This window comes from Protomyctophum parallelum (genome assembly GCF_964188405.1).
Source record: "Protomyctophum parallelum genome assembly, chromosome: 3".
Taxonomy (NCBI): domain Eukaryota; kingdom Metazoa; phylum Chordata; class Actinopteri; order Myctophiformes; family Myctophidae; genus Protomyctophum; species Protomyctophum parallelum.
The window spans coordinates 29484695-29505758 of NC_139698.1; the positions used below are offsets into that span (position 1 = coordinate 29484695).

At 45.0% G+C, this 21064-nt stretch overlaps 1 protein-coding gene across 1 annotated transcript in view; it reads left to right on the plus strand.

Annotated features, from left to right (window-relative positions):
* LOC310856103 (receptor-type tyrosine-protein phosphatase U-like) overlaps positions 1 to 21064 on the plus strand; it is a 152864-nt gene that overhangs the window by 91289 nt on the left and 40511 nt on the right. Inside the window, exons 8-12 of the mRNA XM_083761325.1 lie at positions 920 to 1237; positions 3274 to 3383; positions 5724 to 5925; positions 12402 to 12504; positions 13958 to 14231. Of these exons, the coding sequence (XP_083617451.1) occupies positions 920 to 1237; positions 3274 to 3383; positions 5724 to 5925; positions 12402 to 12504; positions 13958 to 14231 (1007 nt within the window). The remainder of the gene's footprint in view (positions 1 to 919; positions 1238 to 3273; positions 3384 to 5723; positions 5926 to 12401; positions 12505 to 13957; positions 14232 to 21064) is intronic.

The window sequence follows — 21064 nt, forward strand, 5'->3', positions numbered from 1 at the left end:
ACTCTAACTACAGAATAGTCAGTTTGCCTGTCGACACAGAGGCGTATGGGGGGGCCTGTCTGTTTAATTAACGTAATTGGTGTGAGTTTCTGACATGTGTGACCGTGGGGATGTTGGCGGGATGCGCTGACAGGAGACGCCTGACCTCTGTCCTGGTGGGACAGTGGGGTGAACATGCGGACTGATGCTTTTATTATACAGGAGGGAAAATAAACTCGATGGGGAGTGGGGTAACCCATTTGTTATTGACGAGGAGTCACCTCATTAAAAGATTAGTAAATAGCCAATTATGTATTTACAACTCTCTTGAGTCTTTATACATTCGAAATATAATTAGTAATTGATTACTTCACATTTTACCCTTGAGACACGCATACCGTGTGCCTGCGTGTTTGTGCGTTTGTATGTGCGTGCGTGCGTGCGTGCGTGCGTGGAGTTAAATGAATTCTCTCCAGAATTTAAAGTGCAGGGGTTCAGCTCAGATGTGTTGTTGTAGCAGACCTGCAGTTTTCTGGGCGTATGGATGGTTCATGAAGTACCGGTAGTACAATATCATGAAGGTATATTGGCCCTGAAAATATTCAATGCTTTAAAATAACAATACTTTTTTTAAATTAATATATTCTTTGACAGACAGTGAGCCAGTGTAAACATCTAAGAACTGGTGATCCACTTTGAGCAGCAGCATTCTGAATTCACTCCAGTTGCCTGATATATTCTTTAGATATCAGGAATGGAGATGCTATTAAATTAGCTGATGTTGTAGCAAACCTGTGACATTTCAGTTTCAGGAAGGGTCTCCCGTGTTCTTTCTTCTGGTCCTACCTCAGTATTTCTTCTTCTTTGATCGCCTACAGTTTTTTTGCAGCCTGATTTTATTGTAAGTCTTGGTGTATCCTTTCTCTTCCTCTCCCTCCAGAACCCATGCGCGCGCTGCGGGGCCTCACGGCCACAGACATCCAGTCCCGTCAGCTGTTCCTGCAGTGGGAGACCTTGGCCTTCAACCTGACGCGCTGTAACACCTACTCTGTGTCCCTGTGCTACCGCTACGCCATGGCGGGAGGCGGCGGCGGACACAACACCACCGTGCGCGAGTGCCTGGCGGTGGAGCGCAACGCCTCGCGCTTCACGCTGCGCGACCTGCCGCCCTACCATGGTGTCCATGTCCGCCTGTCCCTGGCCAACCCCGAGGGCAAGAAGGAGGGCCGAGAAGTCACCTTTCAGACGGACGAGGACAGTAAGTCATGATACAACATACCCTGTTGTTGCGACTGTAGGTCGCATTTACTATGAAAACCTGCATCTCCAGTTAGTCACGCAACCATATATGGTCACGTCTCGTGACATCACGCCTCCATATGGTCATGCCTCATGACATGATGCCTCCATATTATGGTCACGATTCGTGGCACCACGCCTCCATATATGGTCACGCCTCGTGACATCACGCCTTGTGACACGATAGGCCACCGTATATGGCCATCTCCAAATATTAAGATCACGACACTGACCTCATTGAACCCTGGATAACCATACATGGAGAAGACTGGATTATCACCTAGATCTGCATATATGGAGCCGACCAGCAACTCTACATCTGACCTCAAACCTCAGACCCTTAGATCTCTATTAAGTGAATACAAATCCTTCAGTTTGATCTGTAGACAGTGCCTCAGTGTGAATACAGAATGTATTTATTTTCAAACATCATATCAACCTGCTTCAACAAAACAGTGGTTGAATTAAATTCAGTCTGATCCAGTACTTTCAACTGACCTTTTTACCTTTTTCAGTTTGTAGTACTATAGTCAAAAATTGTCCAATTATACACTTGGAATAAATCACAAAGCACTTTGAAAATGGATAGACCACTCTGTTGGCGCCTTGTCAACTTTCCTTTCATGTATACACCTCCATTCTTTTAAGCCTTCTTTTACCTTCTTTTACCTATTTGATTATCTGTTCTCTTATAATGTGAGCTCAGCATTGCTGCAAATGAGGGTTGGTTCCTCAGTGTGTTCTGGAGACTTCAATAACCATTGATTTAGCTACTGTAGAAGGCATTGTGTTTTTCTGCTAGATGAGGACAAGATTGATGTCACAGGAGTCTGCTCTTGATGTACACTGAAGCCCAGCTGGACTTTCTCCCAGCTCCACTGCTTCAAGTCAGGACAGAGTTCACAGGATGCTTTGTCAGGTCTTCTAAATGCGGGCGGCACAATGTTTCAGGGCTTTCAGCTGAGCCTGGTAGCCTGCAAGGCAAGGTGACTTGGCAACCTTCCAGCCTCACATGCCAGTACACCACTCTGTCACCACTTTGTTCTCCTGGCACCCACGAGATCACTGGAATGCACAGGAACTATTTAGGACGGTGACTTCTAAGCTGAAATAACAAACAAAAGCCTTGTTTTTTTTATCTGGCTTTTCATATAGGAATACTCACTCACTGTGAACAATGTGTTGCCACTTTAAAATTCTCAATGAATGATTCTCAATGAAAACGAATAAAGAACTGGTTTTATCTGTGAACCTCCAGTGATGTGGGAGAGCATTCTTGCACTTATTACTTATCTGCTATTATTCTTTTGTGGCGTGGCAGATGGTCTCCATGCAGAAACCTGGCTGAAGGCAAAATCAATTCTTCCGTGAAAAATACAAAACAAATACAATTCCTCGAGATTGGAAGAGGTGGAGGTTGAAAAGCGAGTCAGAGAACGAAAGACCTCCAGACAGGCACAGATACGGGTTTTAAGAGCAGAAAAGAATAATAAATACATGCAATGTTTGTGTGTGTGTGTGTGTGTGTGTGTGTGTGTGTGTGTGTGTGTGTGTGTGTGTGTGTGTGTGTGTGCGTGTGCGTGTGCGTGTGCGTGTTCGAATTTGCTCAACTGAAACTCAGTTTTCGATAGTTTTCCTCTTTCTCTTTGAAACTATCTACTTACAGTATGTACAGTAGCTGCACCCTTTCATAAATAACACTTTCTAGACACTTTGATCAACACTAATTCACATATGCCTCACTCTGTTTAATGATTAGATGAGGATTTGTATGAAATTATAATATTCTAGTCTTTCAGTCTGTTCTACTGTGTATGCTATGATTCTAGTATAATACTGTTATGGTCCATATGCACTCTGGGTGTTTTTCATGCCCTATATGTTGTGATCCATGACTGTGACATTGACGTGTGTATGATTATTGACATGGTTTGATTGTTCTGGGATCAGCACCTCAATTTCAGCACAAATGTTTGTTCTGACGATTCCTGGCAGTTCCCGGAGGCATCACGGCTGATTCGCTGACCTTCACTCCGCTCGATGACATGCTCTTCCTGAAGTGGGAGGAGCCAGTGGAGCCCAATGGCCTCATCACCCAATACGAGGTAAGCACTTATACTGTTTGGACTTATATATTGTTTTGATTATGTTGACCATTCATTAAACCATTCATGTTAAACATGGCCAGCTGGGATGAAGCAGACCAAGGACCAGAAGGGGGGGATTATGCCTCCATGCTGGCCTTGGAACGCCTCGAGATCCCCCAGTTAGAAGTGGCTAATGTGGCGGGAAAGAAAGTGGATGAGGATAGATGAATGCATATAGGCATGTCAGTATGAGTATGTTAGCGATAAGCATACAGACAGTTATTATAGATGTCTATTTTCCAATTGATTGATTGATTGATTGATGATAGCTTGGTTGATAGATAAAATCATTTTAGGTTATTTTTTTACCAAGAATGTTGTTCATGTTCAATTGTATTGACCCGACCGAGTCTATCAACATCATGGTACAGTACAAGGTCATTTTGTCAGCACAAAATACCAGTGCACCGGTATTGGCCTTAAAAAATCCTTGAAGGCCAAAATCCTGGTGTTACTGTGTAACACCAGTAAGGCACAGTAGACTACCCAGCCTGACATGACTTCACTACAGGAATCCAATTGCAACATCTTTCATAAGAAGATTGTGAATTAAATGTTTAACTGTAGGATCATGTTCTGGTTTGCAGTTGTCTCTGGACGTGGTATTAACAGCTAGTGTAGTGAGGCACCACCCTGTCTGCAACACAGCTATGGTCCTAGCACCATGTCACAACACTAAAACAGCTGACAGATAGCAACCGCTAATTGCCATTAGCACTTAATTACCCATGAAAGCAAACCGTTTTTTTGTACTCGTCTAATTACTCACAAGGTAATGATTTTGTTTAAAATGTTCTGCTTTGTGCCTCTAACTTGTCGAAAACCACAAAAACCAGGCACTTACCTACCATTCCCTCCTTTCCACAATGTCACGTCAAGGATATTATTAAATCGGATTTGTAGTTTGACATTTAAAGTGGCGGCTGTACAGGTTTTTCTCTCTGTAGCGTGTTGAGCTCCCCGGGGTGATCAAAGGCTCTATGTAGAGCTGCAGAAATCCTCTTCAAGAAACTCACGTTAATGTTAATTAATTAATGTTTCCAGTGGGAACACACTGGTCTGTGTGTATTTAGTGTATTTAGTCACACAGACTGAAGGCGGTTGTCGATCTGCAACTGTGTGCACTCATGCACTATTATGCACATTAACGCATGTACAAGGCAAGAAAACACAAACTTCTACTTCATGAACACACATCACAACACATGATTTGTTGAAATGGGAAAACAGGCCAGATATTCCAGCGTAAAATATACGTACCGGTACATAAAGTGCATGGTTATAAGAAATGGCAATGTAAGAATCAGCTAAAATAGCAGCAGATATAGTGACATAATCAAACATAAGCACATGCTCACACCTGTGCGTGCATGCAATGTCTTTAATGAGGTGCTGCTCTCACACCACTAATGTACACTCCTATATCTTCCTCCCTCTTGGCTGCTTCCAATAAGGCTGTCTCATTACAACACTGTTTGAAAAAGTGAACGGGAAGCACCAAAGCACCTCTCTGGGAAAAAAACCTAAAGTTTACCAAAGAGCCACTTTCAAAAGGACGCTTTAGCAGGAAGGAATAGTGTCCTCTATCCATTAGAATGTATTAGCAGGACACAATCATTAGCCTTGCATTGCTTTATGGATAGCTCTGGGTTGTGTTACCCATATCACTTTACCATGCCAAGGTCAATGGAACCCTATTACTAGACTTTAGAATAAACCCATAAATAAGTCCAGTAGTCCACCCAAGGATTAAGCAAAGCTAAACAATGAATACATTGTAAGTGGAGTGAATAATACACAAAGATCAGTGGAAAGTTGTATTATTAAATGTTTTTTTTGTGGCTTTCGCCTTTATTTTATATTTTTTATGGAGGGACAGACAGTAGGCTGACAGGAAATGGGGAGAGAGATGGGGGGAAGACATGCAGTAAAGGCTGTCGGGATCGGGAGTCGAACCCACGGCACACTGCCAGGCTGGATTACCAGCCAAGGTGCCTGGACCACTGAGCCATGGCCCAGAGACAGTTGTATTATGATGATGGCTTGTTTGTACATGCAGTAGATATTTACAGAATAATTATATTATATTAATAACATAACATGTAAGATGAGTATATAACGGAACATCAAACTGTGATCATCTCCAAATGTAAGGTTGTTGTTGACTGATGATGTTGTCACAAGAAGATAAGATATAACTTGAATGTGTATACATTTGGTAGAACAATCATAAAATTAGTTTGGATGTCTTACTTTGGAGTATGTTTTAATGACGTTACTCTTCCTGTCTGACCTCAGATCAGTTACCAGAGCATCGAGTCGTCTGACCCGGGCATCAACGTGCCGGGTCCCAGGAGAACGGTGTCCAAGCTGCGGAACGAGACCTACCACATGTTCTCCAACCTTCACTCTGGGACCACCTACCTGATCTCCGTCCGAGCCCGCACAGCCAAGGGCTTCGGCCAGACCGCCCTGACCGAAATCACCACCAACATCTCTGGTAGAGTAGCACACAGTCACTCTGAAATCACCACCAACATCTCTGCTAGAGTAGCACACAGTCACTCTGAAATCACCACCAACATCTCTGCTAGAGTAGCACACAGTCACTCTGAAATCACCACCAACATCTCTACTAGAGTAGCACACAGTCACTCTGAAATCACCACCAACATCTCTGCTAGAGTAGCACACAGTCACTCTGAAATCACCACCAACATCTCTACTAGAGTAGCACACAGTCACTCTGAAATCACCACCAACATCTCTGGTAGAGTAGCACACAGTCACTCTGAAATCACCACCAACATCTCTGGTAGAGTAGCACACAGTCACTCTGAAATCACCACCAACATCTCTGGTAGAGTAGCACACAGTCACTCTGAAATCACCACCAACATCTCTACTAGAGTAGCACACAGTCACTCTGAAATCACCACCAACATCTCTACTAGAGTAGCACACAGTCACTCTGAAATCACCACCAACATCTCTACTAGAGTAGCACACAGTCACTCTGAAATCACCACCAACATCTCTGGTAGAGTAGCACACAGTCACTCTGAAATCACCACCAACATCTCTACTAGAGTAGCACACAGTCACTCTGAAATCACCACCAACATCTCTACTAGAGTAGCACACAGTCACTCTGAAATCACCACCAACATCTCTGGTAGAGTAGCACACAGTCACTCTGAAATCACCACCAACATCTCTACTAGAGTAGCACACAGTCACTCTGAAATCACCACCAACATCTCTGGTAGAGTAGCACACAGTCACTCTGAAATCACCACCAACATCTCTACTAGAGTAGCACACAGTCACTCTGAAATCACCACCAACATCTCTACTAGAGTAGCACACAGTCACTCTGAAATCACCACCAACATCTCTGGTAGAGTAGCACACAGTCACTCTGAAATCACCACCAACATCTCTGGTAGAGTAGCACACAGTCACTCTGAAATCACCACCAACATCTCTGGTAGAGTAGCACACAGTCACTCTGAAATCACAACCAACATCTCTACTAGAGTAGCACACAGTCACGCTCTGAATTGATTCTGGTCAATATGAACATGTGAGTGTTTTTGTGCACGTACAGTACATGCACATGTGTGTGTTTGTGTAGGTGAAGTAGTTTGTTTGTACATGGTTGTACTGCATGTATGAGTAATGTTTTTTATCTACTTACTAAGACACCACCTTATTTATGTTCCCTGTTTGACTGTTAGCACTCCTTAGTCCTTACACACACACACACACACACACACACACACACGCACACACACACACACACACACACACACACACACACACACACACACACACACACACACACACACACACACACACACACACACACACACACACACACACTAACTCACAGGACTGCCTTGTACTCATCCTAAAAGGAACTGTTACCTACAGCTTTGTGCTTTTATGACCCACTTACTGGTCCTGCAACTGTACCTTTACTCAAACTGCTAAATACTTGGACTCAATGCTATTTCATTTAGATTAATGTTACTGTATTTATTTTCAGTTGTTTTTAACAGCCCTTGAAATGCAGGACATTCCCTCAACACATTTGTAAGGTTTAACGCTGCAATACGTGAGTCTTACCCGAGATTCAAACCCTGGTTTCCTGCATGGGAGACCAAACATTTAACCAATCCTATAACAAATAAACTAATTGGCCAGAAGATATATTGTGCTCATGAGCTTGAGGCAGTACTGCTCATCAACCATTAGGTGCCCTAACTAACCTAGCCCTACACACAGCGCTGATGTGTTCAACCCAGCCCTAACCTAGCCCTACGCACGGCCCTGATGTGTTCAACCCAGCCCTAACCTAGCCCTACGCACAGCGCTGATGTGTTCAACCCAGTCCTAACCTAGCCCTACCCACGGCCCTGATGTGTTCAACCCAGCCCTAACCTAGCCCTACGCACAGCGCTGATGTGTTCAACCCAGTCCTAACCTAGCCCTACCCACGGCCCTGATGTGTTCAACCCAGCCCTAACCTAGCCCTACGCACGGCCCTGATGTGTTCAACCCAGCCCTAACCTAGCCCTACCCACGGCCCTGATGTGTTCAACCCAGTCCTAACCTAGCCCTACGCACAGCGCTGATGTGTTCAACCCAGTCCTAACCTAGCCCTACGCACAGCGCTGATGTGTTCAACCCAGTCCTAACCTAGCCCTACGCACAGCGCTGATGTGTTCAACCCAGTCCTAACCTAGCCCTACGCACAGCGCTGATGTGTTCAACCCAGTCCTAACCTAGCCCTACGCACAGCGCTGATGTGTTCAACACAGTCCTAACCTAGCCCTACCCACGGCGCTGATGTGTTCAACCCAGTCCTAACCTAGCCCTATGCACAGCGCTGATGTGTTCAACCCAGTCCTAACCTAGCCCTACGCACAGCGCTGATGTGTTCAACCCAGTCCTAACCTAGCTCTACGCACAGCGCTGATGTGTTCAACCCAGCCCTAACCTAGCCCTACGCACAGCGCTGATGTGTTCAACCCAGCCCTAACCTAGCCCTACGCACAGCGCTGATGTGTTCAACCCAGTCCTAACCTAGCCCTACGCACAGCGCTGATGTGTTCAACCCAGCCCTAACCTAGCCCTACGCACAGCGCTGATGTGTTCAACCCAGTCCTAACCTAGCCCTACCCACGGCCCTGATGTGTTCAACCCAGTCCTAACCTAGCCCTACGCACAGCGCTGATGTGTTCAACCCAGTCCTAACCTAGCCCTACGCACAGCGCTGATGTGTTCAACCCAGCCCTAACCTAACCCTACGCACAGCGCTGATGTGTTCAACCCAGTCCTAACCTAGCCCTACCCACGGCCCTGATGTGTTCAACCCAGCCCTAACCTAACCCTACGCACAGCGCTGATGTGTTCAACCCAGCCCTAACCTAGCCCTACGCACAGCGCTGATGTGTTCAACCCAGTCCTAACCTAGCCCTACGCACAGCGCTGATGTGTTCAACCCAGTCCTAACCTAGCCCTACGCACGGCCCTGATGTGTTCAACCCAGTCCTAACCTAGCCCTACGCACAGCGCTGATGTGTTCAACCCAGCCCTAACCTAGCCCTACGCACAGCGCTGATGTGTTCAACCCAGTCCTAACCTAGCCCTACGCACAGCGCTGATGTGTTCAACCCAGCCCTAACCTAGCCCTATGCACAGCGCTGATGTGTTCAACCCAGCCCTAACCTAGCCCTACCCACGGCCCTGATGTGTTCAACCCAGCCCGGGACCAACCTGACAAAGGCACATTGATCGATTGAGTGCCTTCGTTGATGTAACTGTGTACTAAGTTCATTCAAATACCATGTTTAATTCCCAGTTGCCACGGTGTACCTAGACATTTTTTAAATCATATTTCTTGTTTGAAAAGAACAATCGTTTCGGTAATGGAGTTATAGAAAATAAGCAATTGTTTGATAGAGAATAAACAACCTGAAAGAAGTCAGACTCTACATAGGCTACACACCATCAATGCCTGTCATGGAAGACAGATGGAAGGACGTTGATCTCTCTGATTGTGAACTATAATTAGGGATGGAGATCTCTCTCTCTTTCCAACTCTTTGTTCTATGAGGTAAAAGCAAAATCCTGCTCTCACAGTGTAAGACGTGTTTTCCTCTGCCTCTCCCAAGCAGTGACACGCTGTCATTTCACAGTGGAGCTGTGTTTAAGAAGCAGAATAACGACACAGAGGGGACACAGCCAGTGTGTTGTGTACAGAGAGAGTCTCTGAGCTTATTAATGCTGATGGAGATCTGTTAATGATGCATGTTGGTCCATTGTTGAGGGAGGGGATGCAAAACCTCTGGGATACACGCACGCACGCACGCACGCACGCACGCACGCACGCACGCACGCACGCACGCACGCACGCACGCACGCACGCACACGCACACACACACACACACACACACACACACACACACACACACACCATTATCCTGTCTCACTCATTCACTGGCCATCACTTTCACTCTCCCTTTCTACCTTATTAACATTTTAACTTATAAACTCTCTCACCATGGAAGTGTCACCTAATCGGTCTCCCATGGGGGTCTCTCTCTCTCTCTTGCTCTCAACTTCGCTCTCGCTCTCGCCCTCTCTCTCTTCTCTCTTCTCTCTCTCTCTCTCTCTCTCTCTCTCTCTCTCTCTCTCTCTCTCTCTCTCTCTCTCTCTCTCTCTCTCTTCTCTCTCTCTCTCTCTCTCTCTCTCTCTCTGCATGGTGTGTACATGCAGGCTTCTTTAATTACAGATTCACAGCTCAATCATTCTGTAGTGGTTGTGTTTCAGACAGGAAACTGGCACCATGCCAGACCACAGATGGAGTCCTGAAGCCACTACATATCCCACAATGCATGCTCATGTTCACTTACACTGAGCGTCCCTCAAATCAATGTTGACGGAGAACACATGCTGAACTCTTCTACAGCTGCTACCATAAGCAGTACCCACCGCACGCACGCACGCGCACACACACACACACACACACACACACACACACACACACATACACACACACGCACACGCACACGCACACACACACACACACACACACACACGCACGCACACACAATGTCTTACCTTTAGTGAAGTCCAGAGTAAGACAACTCCGTTCACTTCATGGGGCCAGTCCAATGGCGGCTCTTCTACATAGACTTCTATTGGCGAATAGGGACACCGGAAGTTTATGGAATGCATTGGAGTCTATGGGCTCACGGGAGTACATGAACCACGTGACTGGGCTGTTTTCTGCCCCCTCAATGTCGTAACTCTGTCTTACTCTATGGCTCTGGTGAAGTCATCACTTCTTGTTCTTCTGTTTAGAAGTCTGTGGTTTTAATAACATCATGGTTGATTCCACCACAATAGTTCACATTCCTCACTAATTGGTAGTGATATCAAAGATAACTAGAAAAAGTGCCCTTCTGGGCACAGGTCTCCACCAGGATAGGAATGTAGGACATTGCAGCTTGCCTTCATCTGGTGGTTGGATAAAAGGGCAACAAAAGTAAATTGTCCACAGATCCGTGCAGTAAAAACGCTTTTCGGCCAGTTATAGCGCCACCTTGAGGCTGAGTTGAAATTGTTCATGTGGCATTTCGTCCTCGGCCTAGTGGGAATGTGCGTGCACAATTTCACGGAAATCACGCGATGTGTTCATGATTTGCAGCATTTTGTTTGAAACTGAGCACTCCTGTGAACTTTGGAATCCAATCTTAACCAATCAGGATGGAGTCTGAGAAATCTGAAAGACCGGTTTCGTTGAATGGCTCTAGAGAGACTGTGTACCAATTTGCGCGATGTTTGGACAAAATCTGTAGGTGTACTGTGCAAAAACTTGTTTTGCACAAAGCGGCCTCCTGGTGGCGCTATAACAGGCCGTTCTGGAAAGTTTGGGGCAGAGGTTCATCGTTGGCATCCAGGGAGTGTGTGTGCAAAATGTGGCATCGACCGGGTTAACGGTGGCCGAGATTAGCTGCTCACGGACACACACACGGACACACGGACGGACGGACGGAGTGCAAAACATACTCTCCCCCCATGCCTTCGGCCTGGTGGAGACAATAAATATGCTGCTTGCATCTCCTGGGAGGAACAGGACTTGGACCAAATCTCAATTTGTCCCAGACGACTGTGATGTTTAATTGTGTTGGTTTCCATGACAACCAGGAGGAAGATGACACTGTATGAGAGGATGTGAGTGATGTGTGTGGATGTTAGGATGGTTTAATCTGTTTAGTGGTCGCATTTACAGAAATCATTTTATGAGTGGAACATCATGTCCAGGCTCTTTCTGACTTCTGAAGCACACAGAACGCTCACGTTTGAACCTTTCAACATCATTGTGCTCCAACAACCTTTCATCTGTGTTATTAGCACAAATATCTGTAGACTCATTGGGGTAATGATTCAAAGTCAAGTTGTAAATGACCAGGTTGTCACACACAGGCCGTAGGGTCAAACATAACATTGATAAACAACACCCCGAAAAGTTGAATGATTTTCTTCTTGAAGCCCCCAGGGCACTTATATGCCATGCATATAAATCATGGCAGAAAGATGCTGGCTGAGCTTGTTGTGGACACGGGCCTTTATGCAGCAACTGGGATGTGTTTCTGTGGGACATTACAGATACTGTCTCTGTCACAAGACCTGAGAGGCCTGTAGAAGCTTTATAAGGGAATAGGGACACTTTTATAGGTGTTGATACACACTACTCTGCTCTGGGGCCAATGAGCAGTAATGAAATGAAAGTGTGTGTGTGTGTGTGTGTGTGTGTGTGTGTGTGTGTGTGTGTGTGTGTGTGTGTGTGTGTGTGTGTGTGTGTGTGTGTGTGTGTGTGTGTCTGTGTCTGTGTCTGTGTGTGTGTGTGTGTGTGTGTGTGTGTGTGTGTGTGTGTGCGTGTGTGCGCGTGCGCGCGCGCAGCTCCTACGTTTGACTATGGAGACATGCCTTCTCCTCTGGGTGAGACAGAAAGCACCATCACCGTCCTGCTTCGTCCTGCTCAGGGTCGAGGAGCTCCTGTAAGGTGAGCATGCAGTTTTCTCTCTCTCTCTCTCTCACTCACTCACTCACTCACAAACTCACTCACTCACTCACTCACTCACTCACTCACTCACTCACTCACTCACTCACTCACTCACTCACTCACTCACTCACTCACTCACTCACTCACTCACTCACACACACACACACACACACACACACACACACACACACACACACACACACACACACACACCACCAACCTGCATCACTGCATTGTACGTCTACATTTGTATTCAACAGTGTTAAGAGCAACAAATCACTTTACTTTCATTACTTATACTCACTAAAATAATAATTTACTTTTTTTTAAATACTATTCATGTACTGTATGATCAGCAGTGCTGTTTACATGCAATGTCTTCTTAATTTGGTTAAAGTAAATTGCCTGTAACTGTATTATCCTGGTTACTACTACCTTTTTTTCAGAAGAAAGAAGAAGTGTGCTCCATCATTCGTAGTTGTTGTGAGAAGATAGAGGTAGGGTAGAGCAGGAGAGGTATTTTAGCAGTGATTTCAGAGAAGAGAACGTTAGATCTGTGTATGAACTTAGTGGCAGCTGTTTCTTTCATCCAGACATGCAGTGTTTAACAACTTGAAGCATAATAATACATCAGGAAGAAACATTTTGTACTTGCTCACCCAATTATAGCTCTGCTCAAAGTCAAAGATGTAATCCGCCAGGGAAACTGTCTTTGAAATATAAATGAAATGTGAATATGTCTCATAGCCTGTCTACCCTGGTTGCACCGTGACGCAATCACTGGACTTTATTCTATCTTTTCTCTCATTGGTCCTGTGCCTTTCATACACGCACAGAACCCCAAAACATTGTCATGACCCAGACACACAGAAAGATGGAAGTACATGACCCCCCCCCCCCCCCCCCCCCCACACACACACACACACACACATTTCGATTTCTTTATTTGAATCCACAAATTACAATTAATTTTACAAGGAAACAAATATAACGGGATTGACAGACACACACACACACACACACACACACACACACACATAGAGCGCCAAAGTCCTGATTTGCTCATCCCCTGGTTTCAAGGGGTTTTTCTCTATGAAGAATTACATGGGGTCATCTTAAAATCAACTCGTATAAGAATTGTGGTCCAAAAATAAACAAACTTTGTCTGCGATTTTGTTGGGAGGTGTCTCTTTATTGTTTACGACAGTCAACTTGTTACAGTCTGTTTCTAGCAAAAATGTTACTCTTACTGTTACTGATTTGAGTGAAACGGCCGGGATGATTTGTTTATTTTTCAAAAACAGTTATTCTATGAGGCGATCTAAGATCCCCCTATGGAGATTTTAATTCACATAAATAAGTACACGAACCCGTGGACTTATAAGGCCCTCGAACGATATTGACGTCAGACTTTGGTGCTCTATAACTGGCTGTGATTGGTCCATGTCTCCAGTACGTACCAGGTGGTGGTTGAGGAGGAGAGCAGCAGGAAGGTGAAGAGGGAGCTGGGAGTTCAGGAATGCTTCCCGTTGCCCATGTCCCACGGCGAGGCTTTGGCGCGGGGGACGCCACACTACTACACGGCCGAGCTGCCCCCCAGCAGCCTGCCAGAGGCCAGCCCCTTCACAGTGGGAGACAACCACACCTACAACGGCTACTGGAACACACCGCTGGACCCCCGGAAGAGCTACCTGGTCTACTTCCAGGCCATGAGCAACTTCAGAGGGGTGAGTGGGCGTTGGTTTGTATTTGTCCGCTTTAAAGAGTTCACTGATTTTATTTTTCAATCCCTCCCGTCTTCTGAATTTACTTAGGAAATTTTTTCGTCTCCTGTATTTTGCGACAGGAGAGGTCACAGCACATAAACAGCATTTGTAAAAGTAATCCACATATATCAGTGTTGTCCCTCGGCCAATCAGGAACCACCGTTTTTACATAAACATGTCCGAGCGTGACACCAAAACTTCACAATCCCTGATTGGCCCGAGGCAGTCACGGACATACGCAGCCGAAAACAGTACTTGCGCTCTGCTCGCGCAATCTAACAGGTCAGCTCCATATATGGAGATCTAAGGGTCTGAGGTTTGAGGTCAGATGTAGAGTTGCTGGCCAATATTGATGACATAAGTGATCTCCATATATGGTCTTAATATTGATGACATCAGAGATCTCCATCCCTGATGATGTCACGTGATGTCACGTGCTCCATCCCTGATGATGTCACTTTCATATATGTACATACCCTAGGGTACGATTATAATCGCAGGTAGCAGAGAAAAAGTTAACTGCGAGCGACCTTATTATTATTATAATAAATATGAAGTATTATAAACTACCCATATATACAACTTCAGAACCATGGACAGCAACGCTGTCACAAAAAAGCATGTTAACCAACGCTACAGTTTTTACAAAGAGTTAAGATACAGGCATTTTAACAATGGGCAGTAACTCTCTCTCCCCTCTCTTTCTGCCGTGCACGGTCAGCTTATTATGGAAAAGAGTATATTTATAATCTTATGTCCCTGGGTTAGAATTTAAAACGCCTGTAGTGTGAGCTTTAAGTATCACACTCACAGCAGCAGGATTAAAAACATTATTCCCACCAGTCATATACATTAATATGTCATTGATTCTGCAAATATAAATAATTCTGAGCTGGTAATGAGGGGAATATCTGTATTCATTAATGCTCTGTTTGATGTTTTAAGGCCAGTTGCCTTGTAATTCTTTAAGCACTATTTATGCTTGGGGGTTGTGTGATGAAACTGGTAGTGTAACTAATTTGGAACATTGTGTATATATGTGTGTCCCAGTGCTTTGATTCTGTGCAAACAGAATTGTCCCAGAAGTACTTCTGGGACAAGGAATTACTGGCATGAATTACTTCAGCTAGTAAAGTCTCCTGGAATTAATGGAAGCGAGCTGGAATTACAATGTAGTGGCCACACTCTCATTTTTTCATATCACAGCATCGTTTCCTTCATTCTTTCATCTCCTTCATCTCTTCCCCTCTATCCCGCCTTGTTCCGTTCTTTCAGGACCTCATCTTCTCTTTTCTTCACTTGCTTTCTGTGTGAAAAACAGAGCAGGGGGAAGGGAGGCTGCATCCACATGGGTCTGACTCACAATGGAACCAGAAGCACGGTGTGCAATCTCTGCAGCCCTTGGCTAGAGAGAGATGATACCCCAGTCAAATATTGATATAATGTAATCATGAATTATTCATGTTTTTCATTCCCAAAGAATCTATTATCTACTTGTACACTTTATGAATAATTAATGCCCAATAGTATTGAATTGGTCCTGGAGCCACCGATCGTAATACTCCTCCACGGTACATCAACACCATGAAAAGCTTTTGGGATGGGTCCTTTTGGGCTGATTTTATCCAAGTAGATTGGTGGAAGATTATAATCCTACACCTTCAATCCCATTTCTTGATTTATTGAATACTTTATTAGTCAGAAATGTAACCAGCACATAGTACTGTCAGACATTAAGGCTAAAGGGATCACACACACAAGTCCTGGAAAATAGATGCTTTAATATTCACACCCTGCGGCACATGGAGCTCAGCCATTCCTCCGACATTTGGGTCAGAGTTTCCTTTGGTCTCTGTGTGATTATCAGTTGGGAATAAATGCATGCAAGGTTTTGTTCCCCAGGGTTAGGGTTAGCTTGACTTCCATGAACTCTGCCAACAGCGGGTTGCTTTCTGATAACCGTACTGTTTCTTTATTCGTATTTTTCATTGGAAATCCATACATCACAGCACAGCAGCACTGCTCGTCTGCAAACACAGGAATGTGTTTCCGTCCCAGTGGACAAACACACGGTGGGAGTGCAGTGTGAGCACTTCACACAAGCAGAGCGCTGAGCATAGGATTATGAAGGGAAGACCTGGCTTTACCAGCGGATGGGATTAGGTTTTGTTTTGCCTGGCAGGGGGCCAGCTAGCTGGCGCCCATGAGCCACAGTGAACATGGGGGCACGGTGGCACATCCCAGCCCGCACCTGACCTACAGTAGCTCTGCTGTTATGGATGCTGGTGGCACCCACCATATAGACATTATTAGTTGGATAATCACAGAATGTTTCTAAATGCCTTCTTGTGTTACACAGCTTCTTACTTTGATCAATATGCTGTATATGTTTCCCTGCTGGTTTTATATGTAAATAATGAAACTAAACTGAATAGTAAGCTCATTAAATCATAGCCTGTTCAGGTCATTTAAGTTTATAAATGTCTTTGTGGAGGCAACATCACAACTCATCCTCAAAAACATTAGTAGAAACAGTAGAAATGGTGTGAACAGACTTGTTATTTAACTTACAGACTTAATATTTGCCATTTTCCTGTGCTAATTATCTTCACACTTTTAATTGCTTTGATTGATGAAGCTCTTGAAAGGTTGGGGGATTCAGATGGTTACTTTGAAGGCGTCAGCATGGGCTTTAGTTAACCGTGCACCACACGCACGCACGCAAGCACACGCACATGCACACACACACACACACACACACACACACACACACACACACACACACACACACACACACACACACACACACACACACACACACACACACACACACACACGGACACCTTGCATGTTAGCGTTTCCATATTTGGGGGGGCAATTGCACCCTTCCCCCCCAACCACCCCTCCTGGCAACACCAAGTCTCTCCAGTGACGGCAGCACAGAGCTGTGTTTATGATGTCTGCTTTGATCATTTCAAAGTTGCCACAGGCCTATTCCCCCCTAGATAATAACCATTGTGTATTATTATTCATCCTGATTCTTTTCCTTCCTAAAACTGTACATGTACGTGTTAAAAGCTGTATTTACAGTATGTAAACAGCTCATTAAAATACTGACTTTGAATTTGTCACCACCCACCCACCCTGCTCCCTTTGACAGTCTCATCAAAGCACTTCTCTCCCTGTCCGTCTGTCTCCTTTGCCAAGTGGAAAATAACAATATTTATTAACTCATGTCGATAAAAATGGCTTCACAACAAGAGTTATGCTAAGAGAATACTTGCATGGAGTTCCACATTATCTTAACTGTATATTTCCAACGCATGCAGCTTACAATGAGGAAACAAAATACACAGACAAGACATCCCAGTACATATTTATCACATGGGGTGGTCTAGATAATTAATGAGAGTCCTTAGACAAATTCAAAACTCCCACTTGAGCACAGCAAGTGGGATAGGCCTGTTCTGTACTGCCACCAATCCATCCATCACCTGGCTGATCTATCTTCATCTGCAGGAAATAGAATATGCTCCGCCTCTCTCCTCCACCACTTCTAATGGTTATTAATAGCGTTGATAATTTATTGACTTAGTTGTGTGACAGATCTGGAGGATGTCAGCTCTGAGTCACCACTTTGCGTCCATCACACCAGCACTTCTATAGGTGGCCACACATTGACATAGTATATCTATGTACGGTCACTCTATGAATCATGTGGTTCTCATGGCAAAGTGAGGAATCGTTTTTCCTCTTATTTCTATTACTTCTGCAGCATTGTCCAGCAAGGGCAGAATCCATTTTCTTGCGACCGACGGCCGTCGCGACGGACCTGTCCGTCGGGGGGTCCGCCGGTCCGTCGGGGGGTCCGCCGGTCCGTCGGGGGGTCCGTCGGTCCGTCGGGGGGTCCGTCGGTCCGTCGGGGGGTCCGTCGGTCCGTCGGTCCGTCGGGGGGTCCGTCGGTCGGTCGGTCCGTTTTTGCGTCGCGACGGACCGTCGGTCGCAGGGTTAGGGTGGATGGATTCTGCCCTTGCTGCCCAAATGGTAACTCTGTCATTTCTCTACCGTTTTGGACGGGGGTGGTCTCTTTGGAATCGTGTGGCCCCCCTGGAGGTTTCTATGGGGGTCTCGAGGTTTGGGGACCCCTGGGGACCCCCAGGGACCCCCAAATGGTAATGTCACCTGTGGACACTAACTGTAATTGTCTCGCTGTCTCGCTGCTGCGCTGCGCCGCACAGACAGCAGCTTGTGTCAGTTGTGTGTAACATGTGCGTTCGTGCCGTGTTGCTGGTATATTATTATTATTATATTTTTTGCGCCGCCGCGTTGTCTCGCTGCTGCGCTGCACAGACAGCAGCTTGTGTGTAACATGTGCGTTCGTGTTGCTGGTATAGATATTATTATTATTATTATATATCATATCCTCCTTCCCAGCCTCCCCGTCCTGGACGGCGCAGAACAGCGTTGGATCGCCGGCCGCCTATCGTTGATCGCCCGCCGTCTCCTCGAGGACCGCCGACGCAGATGGTTTACTGCTATATGCCATAGTGTTTATTATAGCTACTATTATTATTGGGCATTTGCTAACTTAACGGTGTGGCACGTATTATTGTAGTGTACAGTACATTGGGTACAGCGGTCATTCAGGCTTCAGAGGGCTGCTTACAGGGGTGGAATATTCTCAGGGTTGGCTTCACCTGTCTCTTAGCGCCCCTATATTGGTGAACACGCATGTTTGTATTTTACTGCTGTGATTTTCGATAGAAGTGTTATCCTATTTTGATATAGGCTTATTGCAGTGATCGTTGGTGTGCACTTGATTTGCCGTGGCATCTTTTGTGGTCGTGTGTACTAATGTGTATACGATAATCGATAATATATGATAATGTGCACTAATCAATCTTGGGCTGCTTAGGAGATTGGGTGGGAACAAACACTGTGCTATTATCCAGATTCCTGAGGTGGACATTTCAAGAGGAGCTTGTGATTATTGCTTGCCTAGGAATAGGATACAGTGTGTTAAGTTATGAGAAGTTCTGCAGCTTACACGTTGCATTCGGAGAAAAGATTAGATCCATTTAGCCAAGCATGGCATATTTATTATTATATTAAGGGCTCCCTGTCACGCATCATTCTCACGGTGACAGACCCAATACAATACAATCACTGAATGAAAAAACACCGGTCCGCTCCACACACAGGCAGTGGTCATGTGACCCGAGTTACCTGATCACGCCATAGGAGACAAACATGCATCCCATACCTTGCGCCTTGGCGCCTCACAGTGGCACAAGCACAACACTGCATATCACACAGAACAGCAGTACAGAATTACACACAATACACAAGTGAGGACATACATCCCGTCAAATCTCAACACAGTGCCTATTTATATTGCTATTTGCTACGTTTTAATAATTGCCAGTCATACAGTATAAATTGCCACATTGTTATACCTATACATTTACGTATTTTACTTGTATAGTGTTATATTTGATATCCTGCTACATGATTTTATACTTACCTGTTTTATCTCCGAGCTTATAATAAACTTTGTTACTTTTCTATACGACCTGCCTGCTGCTGAATATATTCAGAGTATACTCTTCATTAGCAAACTGTAAATAAAGTACTAAACGAAGGAAAAACCCCCGCGGGGATAACTGACGTTATAAGAAGATAACGCCCCTGCATGACACCTCCCTGGCCACCGTATAGCGCATTGACAGGTCTGTCTGTCTGTCGTAGCATGCAGATAGACAGATAGGGGGGGGGGGGCAGTTTGACAACAGCGGCTGACACATGTTCATTGATGATGATTAATAGGCCTACTGTATATGCTACTGTGCTGCTGGATCGTCGATAAATGGACTATAGGCCTACTGGACTTTGATGTTATACTGCACGGATATAAGCGAACCAGTTTATCAATGTTGGATAGTTGGATACCTGCATGCGCTCTTTGCATGTGCACGGCAGATGGAGAGAGAGAGAGAGAGAAAGAGAGAGAGAGAGAGAGAGAGAGAGAGAAATGAGCTCCGTTCATTGGCTTTATAGGCAAGTGCAGAAGGTTTATAACGACAGGTGCCCACCTTAGAGTAGCCTATATATATTAACTTATTATTATTTTGCCAGCGGGTGCTTTGGCTCTTGCGCGGAGTTGACGCCGTTGTCTATAGGCCTACGTGCCAGGATGATTTTAAATAAATATGTCTCTGTCTCTGCGTCTCTAGAGCTATAAAATATATAGCACACATCATGTGTGACACATGTGTGCACATACACACACACACACACACACACACACACACACACACACACACACACACACACACACACACACACACACACACACACACGAGATTCTGACAGAATGCAGCGGCGCATTCTTAAAATAAACAGATATACAAGCTTATAGTGTACCATAGCGTACATACCAGCATACTTACCGTTCAATAATAATTAGCATGTATTATTATTAACGAAAAACAAACAGTTTTTTCAAACAGTTGTTTGAAACAACTTCTGATTAGTTACTAACTTTACTAGACCAATTTAAAATAGTATTAGATGTTTTTCGTTAATAATAACTTATGCTAATTATTACTGAACCATTTTAGATGTTTATATTTCACCAACAGGCATGATATGAATTTATAGGAATAATAGGCCATCAATGGCCACCGGTCGACTCCATTTTGCGCATTACGGCGCCTAGATTGAAATGACCACATTAATCAACAATAGACCATACTGTTCATTGAAAATAGCTGCAAAATCACTATAGTTGTGAT